The 11,303-nt window shown below is 33.1% G+C and overlaps 1 protein-coding gene across 2 annotated transcripts; it reads right to left on the bottom strand.

Moving 5' to 3' along the window:
- Nucleotides 1–2,138: 2,138 nt before the first annotated feature.
- LOC120350052 (protein takeout-like) lies at nucleotides 2,139–11,088 on the bottom strand. Of its 2 annotated transcripts, none has more exons than XM_039422134.1 (4): nucleotides 10,934–11,088; nucleotides 10,170–10,303; nucleotides 8,078–8,226; nucleotides 2,139–2,210 (listed from the first exon to the last, which is right to left on the bottom strand). In XM_039422134.1, the coding sequence occupies exons 1-4, from the start codon at nucleotides 11,032–11,034 to the stop codon at nucleotides 2,148–2,150; spliced, it is 447 nt and encodes a 148-aa protein (XP_039278068.1). In that variant the 5' UTR covers nucleotides 11,035–11,088; the 3' UTR covers nucleotides 2,139–2,147. The 2 variants fall into 2 exon arrangements, with proteins under 2 accessions (XP_039278068.1, XP_039278069.1); XM_039422135.1 differs by lacking the exon at nucleotides 10,934–11,088 and adding an exon at nucleotides 10,566–10,603.
- Between the last annotated feature and the right edge of the window lie 215 nt (nucleotides 11,089–11,303).

Genomic DNA, 11,303 nt, shown 5'->3' with positions numbered 1-11,303 from the left:
TCATGTACGAATAATTGTTTCTTCAAATAACCGCTAAGGTACGTAAACTAAGGTTAAAATATAATTTAGGGAAATTAATTAAGTGAAACTTCAATCAAAAGATTTTATCAATTAAGCCTGTTATTTTTCAAGTTAATAATATTGATTGAGAATAATCCTTTTGATTTTATTAGTGATGGAAGATACTTATAAATTTTTTTCTACAGAAGTATAGAAAGTTTTCAGTTACGTTACATTTGAGTTATTGTTTCTGGAGATATATTATCGTAGAGTATTGCTGAAAGTCAGGAAGATAGCCTTTAAATTGGAATGAAACTTTTAAGATTATGTTCATATTGAGTTTATGACATTTTTTAATTTATATTTTTCAGACTCTGTTTTCTTATGTCATTAAGGCTTTTGAATGATTTAGTAAATTTTTTATGATAGAAATCTTAATAGATGAAGAAGAAAGTTTTTCTTCTCCAGGAAATTAATATTAATGAATGTTCAAATTTTAATACAATTTAAATTATTTCTATGTGTCTACTAATTTTATTTAATTAAAGGTAAAATTCCACAAGATGAATCTTATAAGGCAAACATTATCTTTCCTTAAAGTGAAATTTTCAATATTTTTTTCTTTTATTGTGTTATAAAGTGTCTTGTTTTATTAGGTGATAAATTCATAATTTCAGTTGATACTAGTTTTTGGACTTGTATTTGTAGGTAAATCAATCATAAACTCTGGAATGTTCATTTTTAATTAAGTTCTGAGCAGTTTTGGGCGAATGCCCGTTATTTACACTTGGATTGCGTCCTATAGTTCATAAATAATAAATAAAATAAATGTTGGCTGGCGCACAAGTTTCCAACAATACTAGCCGAGCTACTATATGAAAAATTATATTTGATTTCGCAAACCAAACGAAAAATATCATATAAGTTAGCATCATTTCAATTTGAATTATTTGTGAAGAAAGATCCATTAATTCTGATAAAAAGAATCAGTAGTTTAAAGATAAAAATCTATATAAAATGGGGATTTAATGAGAGAATTTAATTAATTGTAATCAATAGATAACTCCTGTTTTAGCCTTTGATGAATTGTAGGAAGAGTTAGAAATTAATGCTGTAATACATTTATTTACAGCGGTTCATGTGTGTCCCCAAACCAACTTCTTGTACTACCACCCCTTTGGTTCCGCAACTTTATGTAAAACCGCTTCAAGACACCCGTTCAGACGACAGGTCTAGGGACGTAAGAGGACGTCGCCGTCAAGCCAAATTCAACCGGTAAAAGCTCACCGCCAAAAACAAGGTACTGTAACCCCGACGATAAAGCAACGTACAAACCAACGAAAGTGCAGTGTAGTGAAACAAAGGTTCATTCGAGAATGTCAATAAAAAGTGGGGATTCAAAATTATTATGAAATGGGTTATATGGGTTACTATCGACGAAATTTGGGTTCAACGGTTTTTTTTCTTTCTTGAGTAATTTCATGTTGAAATTGATTGGTTATTTTATGACTGATCTTGTTTGGTTTTGTGACGTATTGCTATCTAAACGGGGATAGTAATGCGCCCCCGAATCAGATGAAGAATGTCAACAAAGTAACATGATATTGTTGTTTCTGTTGTTCGATTTTAGCTGCCAATGTTTATTGAAGCTGTTTGTATTTTTCTATTATTTCAAATTGTAGTGTTATTCTATAGTATAAACCTATTAAATCAGGCATGGCAAGATTAATTGAAGTTTTCTTGACTCTAGCCCGTTCACCTGCATGAATTGTACGTCATGGACGCTGATGAGGAGAGACAACCTAGCTCCCTTTTGGATCTGTCACCGCGACGCCGAACATCCCTGGAGGACGACCATCATCTTCACCCTTCATCCATCTCCACCAGGGACTCCGGACATCGCGACGACAACTACAAGATGTACTTGATCTTTCCCATCGGAATTCAACATGTCCTCAAAATTTTGGTCTCTTAAAGACGTAAATGTAGTTAAATTTTTGTCTCTTAAAGACGTAAATGTAGTTAAATTTGGTCTCTTAGACAAAGATAATCTTCAATTGAAGAAAGTTTTATTGTAAAGTGTTGTTTGAATTTAAATATTTAATATAGAGGCAATCAATCGTCAAATGATTTTTATGTCGGATTCCTCACCACTTTACTTGATCCGAATTTCCTGGTCGTCCTGGATTTCTGGTGGCCAAAGTCGTCCTCTCCAAGGAATAAATAAATATTTAATGACTTTCACTTTAATGCAGCATCACTAAGTCTTATAAAAAATTAATTAATGAATTTAAACTTTAAGTCTTTCAAAAGTACATTAAACAAAGGGTCTTGTGCTCTACAAAATTTAGTGTCGTTCCATAGTGGCATCTGGCAGGCAGTGGGCAGGTCCTACCCTTATTTTCTACAATCCCCTTTCGAACTTACAATTTCATATATTTAAATGTTTCACTACTACGCCATTAAAAGGATCAAATAGTCTGTGCCAATCTACGAATTATTACTATATCTTAGGTATAACATTTAATAATTCCTCGGACCATATCCGATACATAAACTGAGTAGTGATAATTTACAATTCTTATCATTTATAAAAATATTTATTTATACATTTGAATCGGCTCTCTATTGCGCCCATCGATTACTGTAATTTGATTGGTTCATGCGAATTCACTAATGATCCATGCGCCTATGAATATCCTCTTCCTTAATATTCTAATTTATTTTTATTTGGTGTTTATGTATGTTCATTACAGATAATAAATATTTTTGGAATTATAAGTTGTTTCTCCCTCTACATCAATTAGCCATGTGCTTTCCAAAATCCTATAGTTGAATACTATTTGTTCACAACAAATTTTTGCCAAGGTGTCTGGCTAAATTTCACATTACCTACAAGACTTGATCGATTATTAGGTCGCCAATCAGTAGGTATTTTAAGCCTAACCTCAAATTTTCCAATACATTTCATAATATAATAAGTAGCAAATAGAATTCTTCTCTATTTGGCTGTTCTAATTTTAGCCATGGTACCCATTATTATCTAATCTTTCATTTGTTGTTATCGCATTTGGCGATAATAGAATAGCTGTTTTACTTCAGACCTATAAAATTCTTCCAACTAGCGATTTTGCTTGCCTATCGAATTTTAATATGTTTCAATATGTATGAATGTCAGACGGTCTCGAAAATGGCTCTAATGATTTTGATTGAATCAGGAATATAATGGGTTTGCGACAAAGACATCATTTTGGAACAGGTCTCAACTCTGAGATAATTCGCTGATGTTCCTTGAGAAAGGATTATTGGTCCCTTAAGATGCAGTTGATCATGAAAAGGTTTCCCATAGTCTGTTGAAAACGTAAGAGAGTGTGAGCAAATGAAACAGATTATAATAACTGTAGTTGAGTTACCAAAATTGGCGACCTTTATTTTAAAACATTGTAGTATTCATGGAAAATCTGGAAGAATGGGTTCAGAGAGTGACCGGATGATAGGAAAAGAAATTTGAAATCGATCTCTCCAAACATCTGGTAGTTTAATGTAATGTTCATTGAGGTGATAGAAATGCGACTAATTTCTTCAGCTTCTCTGTTTTATTGGTACCTCTGTTGCTCTATGTACGCAGCCATGGCCTTGAGAAAGCCAGTTGCTTTGTCTGTTACTTCCTAATCAGTTAATTTGATATTTAGAAACTAAATACCACGAGAACCAATCAGAGAAACCTTCTATTGAAAAAATACCATGCTCTAATTAATTCTCATGAAATTCAATCATGATTGAAATTGATCAGGTTTTTGTGCTTGTTAACTGTCAGTAGATCGGGTTGTAAGGCCGATCTGCAAAGTAGTGGACTGTGTGAAAGTGTATAGATGAGATTTATATCTGATCTAGGCACTGACAGCTCTCCATTATTTGCTACGAGCGGATTTACATACCTTGATTGTGTCCCTCCGAAAAATACCTCTGGTTTAATGTGCGTCTGAGCACAAGTAGAATGCACAAAAGTAGTGCAATAATGATAACAATAATTGAAGAGTGATAGATACTAAATTTCTTATTATCCATATGTAATGCTGTATTTGTATGTAACTATTGGAATGCTTCAATTAATGTAATTGTAATTGAAATAAAAAGATTAGAAAAAGCACTTAAGTTGTTTATTGTACCTAGGCTTTTTGCTAGTACGTTTAAGATTAGTGATACAATGTTTCAAAATGACGTTACCTCTGTGAGCGTAAAAGATTGAATAATACAAGGATGAATTTGGAATATCACTATTAATGCTGAAATACACAATAGAATATATTGATGCTGAAACTAATAACAGAACAATAATGACGTTGAGTAATGATTGAATTGGACGTACAATTTAGCAATGTTTAATTGAATAAAATTTAAAATACTTGAAAATGATAGTAATGATGAGAATCCTAACCTGACTAACAAAGTCAGTCGAGAGATGAAATTCCTAAAAATAGTCCTGCAAATCCTTAACAATTCTAAAGGTATGAAAGTACAAAAATCTATATGACTATGAACAATTACGTAATTTCAATAATGATAACTAGGAATTCAGTTTAGGTAGAATCCAATCATACCTGAAGCTTTCAAGCTGTTGACTTTGTAACACTGAAAGAGGACAACTATAGCAACTTGGCTATAGTGTACGCAGAAAGAGCAGAAAGTCTGTCCAGAACTGAAGGTTCGATTAATAATTAAAATAGAAAAGGTTGAAAAATACCAAGTACAATATTGAAAAGGACGAAGCTCAGCATATTGTATGACATAAGCGGGCTGGGAAATGACAGCTCAATGCATGTCAAATTACATAGGAATATACCATATGTAGATCACATAAGTAATAATAATATAGATAAAATTGATGATTGATGGTATTTAATAGTAATATTAGGAATAAGATGTTAATCAAGAACCAAATTGATGGATGAAGACTACCAGTAAACACAGTGCCTCTGAAAGGGTAAATACAAAATGTAAATATTAGAATAAGACTTCCCTGAAAAATTAAGTGATGTGTTGCGAAGTGATAGCCCTACGGTGACTCAAAATCCGTGGATGAAACTTGACTCCTGTCAAGTACATTGTAGTTGCAGACAGCTGCTGGGCTGATAGAAGTTGAATGATGTTGATATCTTGACTATATCATGATAAACGGTGACCATGCGGAAGAGAACTTGACTTGATAAGTTGAGATATTGAAGTTGAGACTGTTCCGATATTAAAGTTGGTAATGAATATATGACGAATGGGACTTCACAAATTGAATGAGTTTCACTGATTGATGTTAATTGGAAAATGTTCCACCTGAATTAAGTAGAATACATGTTTGAGGTTATGTCCTAAGTTGATGTAATTGAAGTGAAAAATTTTGAATAACGAGATAAAATGTTCTTGACAAATGAAATCACTGGCATCAGTAAGAATTGAGATTGACAATGTTCGACTAAATAAATGATGAGAAGCTAAGACTGAGTAGCTAAAAAGGAGTAGCGGTTGACGATGAAGGGCAAACTGCACTTGCAGAAATTTCCCGAGTTGAAATGTTGAATAAGGTAAGCTGCACTTGCACAAACTTCCCAAGTTGAAATGTATCTCCTACAAGCATACAAGATGAATGAATGAAACCGCTAAATAATGTGTACTGATGCTCAGTAAATTGAAGTGATAAATATGAATCAAAAGTTCATGTGAGAATGTTAAAAGTTCATGTAGAATTCATGGTGGAAAAGAATGTTGAAATTACTTACAGTTCATAACACTAATATGATGATAATGAAAAGTGGTACGCAGAAAGCATGGCATGATTTGCAAAAAAAACGCTCAGTAGAAAAGTCCCGAAAAGTATGTTAAAATCATAGGAATTATGGTTGAAAGACGTTCACTGATGATAAATGCGTTGAATGGTTATCAAATAAGCACACAAACTAGGACATAATGATTGATGAAAATGGATAAAGTTTTCCTAAGATGGACGCGTTAAACGAAGATGTTACATTGTATGGCTGTCTAAAGAGAGAGACGCTGTCTTGCTGGCTGGTGAAGAAGCAGGAACTACCCGTAGCGGAAACATGACGTGATCGGCAGTGATGCGCACAAACTCGTCGAATGAAGTGAAAATATAATTAAGTGAAAATAAGTGAAAAATCGATATTAAGCAAACTAATGGTGTTGAGGTTGATGTGAATGTTGAAATATACCAATGGAGGTTCAAAAACAATGAAATTACAATTCAAAATACTTATAGACTAATTCAACACTGAAAGAAGCAGACGACAACTAGCTCTACTATCGATCAAGCGATCAATGAAACTGTGACGTCAGAGATCGCATGACAAGTTAAATGTTGTCCAGGGGCTGTAGCAGCGGTAGATTCAAATATTACAAAAACAAGATGGACGACCATAATACTGGCTAAAATATGAGACGAAATCTAACAGTGCTACTGGGCCTGATATGTTCATGTTTCAAAATCAGCTAAAGACTAAATCGGAAAAAACATAATAATATTCCATCAGCTGCTCCTATTTCCTTTCATGATGACTGTCATTACATGACACAAGACAAATGTATTGATATTGATAGATCACAAGTAAATACAAAAGTTGTCAATTTGGGTAGAAATTGAATTGAGTTACATGTTAATTTACATCCAAATGTTCATCTCTAAGCTTTTGGTTTCAAGCGAAGATTGAAGAAAGAAATCATATAATGGTAGTCAATAATCAAAGTGATTGAATAAACTCTATTCAGATCTATGCAAATTCACATTAAAATGACCCAACTTCAATATTTTATGATAGTAAAGTTTGGAACATGAGAAATCAGCCACAATAGATGTTATATCAACTATTATGAATGGACTCTTATGTATGAATGGACTTCCATGTAAGAATCAGTGGATTGGCTGCTTTCACACTTTTGAATTAGTGAAAGCGAAAAGTAAGCGATATGCTATGCCAAAAAATTCCAGAGTAAGCAAGAGATCCATGGATGCCAGAGTCAACAAATTCAAATAAACTTAATTTGGAATTCAATTTTCAATTGCATCAAACAAAAGCGAAAATAACCTGATAACTGTCAACGGGAAATATTAATTGCCAATGAATAAAGTCGAGATCGACTCTTGAGCCCCGCCCAATATTCCACAAAATTCGCTGCAATTAGTCCACTATTCTGCAGAGCACTTCAAACACATCAATTAATAATTATTCAAATGATTTGACCCAATAATTTTCATATAAAGTTGTGGCATAATCCCAAAAACTATTACAACAATTTAGATTATAAGTACTTCACAAAAATAATCTTATCTTTTAATTCCCGTAGCGAAGCACGGGTGCCCTGCTAGTCATGATATGAAATTACAAACCGTGATCTTACTTCTTAGAGTTTGATAACTCTAAGAATTATTCTGTAGCTATGTATAGAAGGATATGTATCTCAGTTCCATATGGCGTTAACCTTACCATGTTCATAAGCTTACTTAATAGGATCCTTTTTCATCCTTTGAAACCCTTAGAGGCAAAATATCTCAAAAATCCGTTCTTAGTGCGCGTCTATCATGTTTGAAGAATATTTGTGCAAAGTTCCAAGTCAGTAGGCCAATTAGTTTGAGCTGTAGTGTGATTTTACATCAAAATTTTCGAAGGATGCCCTCTCTTGGACCCCCCTGTGCTCCTGATCGGAATATTTCTGCATAGATCTAATTTTTTTCGTAGCTGAACAAAAAGTTACTCATGACTTTGCTGTGCAATGAGCGGTAAAAAGTATAATATATTTGGGGGGCCCCAGCTCCCTCAGTGGGGCAAATTTTTGAAAATTCTTTCTTAGTGGATGTCTTGAGGCTACCATAAACAATTGTGCAAAATTTCAAGATTTAGGCTCAGTAGTTTGGGCTGTGGTGTGATTTCAATCTGTCTGACTTAGCCTTCATAGACATAGACGAGAATCTATGCACCTCTGTAATTCAAAATCTATTATGTGAGTAGGGACTTTTGAGTCTCTCTCCACAGCAATGAGTGGAATATAGAGTATAGAGTATTAAGGAACTCACCAAGAAGTTTATCTCTGTGAACAGATGATCGAGCTTGAAATACACTCTTGAACAGTCGAACTTGATTCTGTGTGACATAATTTTGATATAATCCTTGCCATTTCTCTTCTCTTTATTGAAATCAACAATGAAAGTTACATTTGGGTTAACTGAAAAAGATTGAAAATTTCATATTAGGTGAGCTTGAAAGTTATATCTTCTAATAGAGCTACCAAATGAATTTAATCATCTCAATTGATTTGATCTATTTTGAAATTTTGACAGTAAAAAAATACAGTTTTATCTTTTGCTGCATTCGAAGTTATTTTTTAGGAATTAGTCAGTGATTTTGTCCAAAAGTTATAATTCAATTTTCGCTTTCTGGATAGTTGTGAAGTTGATATTGTGGTAGTTATTCATATTGAATGAGAATACTAGATATCAATGAAAGATTATAGAGGGAAAAGTTTGGAACACAATTTTTGACCCCGCAGCTCTTTCAAGGATAGTAAGGGGCTAAACATATCAAAAGTCCTCACTCCTACCCCCTGTGCTAAGGGGGTGAGAGTGGTTTGAAAGTACCATATTTTGGTTTTTTGTACATATCTCGAATAATATGTGCCTTTCGGAAATTGTTGTCCAAAAAATTAAAGCTTACAAATTAGCCAACAAGTTTCATTTGAAACATTTTTCCGATTTCTCTTATAGTTTTCTAATAAACTCTCGAAGATGTATTGAGAATTCCACACTCAACACTAAAGCTGCTATAACAATTGATGAAAAGCATAAAAAGGTGAAATGATACATCAAATTGAAGAGATTGAATGCTCTACAACCCATCGTCAAGTACCTATTTTTTCAACGCAAGGTTGTTGAGTTATAAGCCCTGAGAGTACAAAAAGTTGGGAGAAATACAGTCTTTTCAAAGATTTCATACTTCTAAAAGTGAATATCTCGAAAACCAAAGAAGATATAACAAAACTCAACTCAACAAAACTTGTGGGAAATTTATCTAGCTTCATTTTTGTTTAGATAGTCATGTCGCTGAAACGCATTTTTTCCAAGATACATGCGTATAAGTCATAAATGAGAAAACGAAACTTTTAAACCACTCTCTTCCCTTAAGCACAAGGGGTAGGGAAGAGGACTTTTGATATGTTTACCTTTCAACTAGTCCAAACAGATCCGCGAAGTCAAATATTGTGTTTCGAACGATCCCTCCAAATTTTCATGTCAATTGATCTATTGTTGTTAAACTGAAGATTTTACACTCAACACTAAAACAGTTGCAACAATCGTAGGGAGATGCGTAAATTGATCATATGATACATAAAATTGGAGAGATTATGATCCTCTATGAGCTCATGATTAGCACGGATTTTTTCAATCTAGGCTATCGTTAAAAAGTTATAAGGCCAAAAAGATGAAAAATCGGAGCCGGAAAGGTTTTCCTTAAAAACGAGACACCTTCAAGAGCTCATACCTAGAAAACTAGAAGAGATATGGAAAAATGTTTCAAATGAAACTATTAGGCTTTAATTTTTTGGACAACTATTTCCAAAAGACGCATATTATTCGAGATATGTGCAAAAAACCAAAATATGGTACTTTCAAACCACCACACCCCCTTAGGACAGTGGGTGGGAATGAGGACGTTTGATATGTTTACCCCCTTTACTATCCTTAAAAGAGCTCCGGGGTAAAAAATTATTGTGTTCCAAACTTTTTTGTTCCCTCTTAACCTTTTTCGAGCATTCGTTGCCTCGGCTACCGAACAAAGATTCATTGAGAAATTGAGGTACCGCTGTTGCTACACAATTACTTTCTGGTAATCTCTTTTTGGAAATCTTTTTTGTTTACCAGTTATTGATAATGGTGTAATAACCGAGACCGTTATCTCGATTTTTCAACTAATCTATGGTGGACTATATCTAGTCCTTTCATTCAGTATCATTAAATTCATCGATTAAGTTCACGTATCAAATACATCAGCAGAATTTTAAATGTATGAATTACATGCTAAGCTTATGTTTAGTTGAGATTGTCATTTTTGAATTGGTTTGGTTGATGATTATTCTCACATATCTACTATTTTTTTCAAATTCGTACTTACTCAGTGTTATACTCCCGTTTCCATTTCCAGCAATTGGTAGAACATGAATTTTACCATCAACCTTATACTGTCCGATCAGTTCCACCTTTGGCACAAGAAGATCCCATTCAATGTGCCTTTTCTTCATGTCCATTCTGAAAAATTAACGATTGCAATACATATTTGAAAAGTATCATTAAAGAAAAGTATTGAAAGTATAATTAATTAATCAATATAGTATAGTTAATTAATATATAATATAATAATAATTAATAATAATTAATATATTAATATTAATAATAATCAATTAATATAGGTATATATTATTAATCTATCTATCAGTGATTAAATCATGTATAAGGTACAATATGTACTATTTTTGTTGTGAAATGAATAACATTGAACAATTTTACATACATGACGACTATCCATTCAATCATAAATTCTTTAATTGCTCCCTGAATTAAAAACCTGACTATAAGATGTGAAATTATTCTCACATATTGCCATTGCTTATATTCTGTTTTTTCCTGACAACACAATATTTGTTCAATATTGATGAAATTATATGTGATGTATTCTAGCTGAACTATGAAATTCAAAATATCCTTTTATATTATTGGGGATATTTTGAATTATTGGGGAGAACAAGGAACACCATAACATAAATTTTAACTTGTGTTTAGCTCTGCTCAATTATGTTAAAAATTAGTGTAAATTGAATTCGATAAGTTATTGATTCACTCAGTTCTGTTACATTACATATCTGTGCAACGATTACATACCTAGGAAGTGTCTGAAGAAGTGAGTAATTTACAATAGAAACGTTACAACCTCTAGGGTGACACATTTGTGAGGTTAAATTATTAAGTGTTGTATGGTTCATTCTTGAAATCGCTGTCAGCTGTGTTTCGAATTTGGGAACAATTCAGAGCAGTATTGTCTCCTGGTCCGTTATTCTGTTATTGTGAGGGCTTACCAGCTGACTGATTAATCAATGTTACAACGTCACTCTCCTTATCTTCTTTTTCATACTAAGACAAGATCTACCGTCGGACGTAAACAAGAACCTCAAGTCAACACCTTAACAGAACTATAGCGTCCTTCAGTTGCTATGACAACGCATTGATAGTTGACACCGGCCTCTTCTATCAT

Source organism: Nilaparvata lugens, chromosome 2, assembly GCF_014356525.2.
Source record: "Nilaparvata lugens isolate BPH chromosome 2, ASM1435652v1, whole genome shotgun sequence".
NCBI lineage: Eukaryota > Metazoa > Arthropoda > Insecta > Hemiptera > Delphacidae > Nilaparvata > Nilaparvata lugens.
This window is presented reverse-complemented; position numbering and strand designations above follow the sequence as displayed.

Coding starts and splice junctions, on each gene's coding strand:
- LOC120350052 (XM_039422134.1), bottom strand. CDS start 11,034: ATGAACCATACAACACTTAATAATTTAACCTCACAAATGTGTCACCCT. Junction 10,304..10,933: donor CTTCTTCAGACACTTCCTAG/GTATGTAATCGT, acceptor TTAATTTTTCAG/AATGGACATGAAGAAAAGGC. Junction 2,211..8,077: donor TCACAGAGATAAACTTCTTG/GTGAGTTCCTTA, acceptor TATTCCTTGGAG/AGGACGACTTTGGCCACCAG.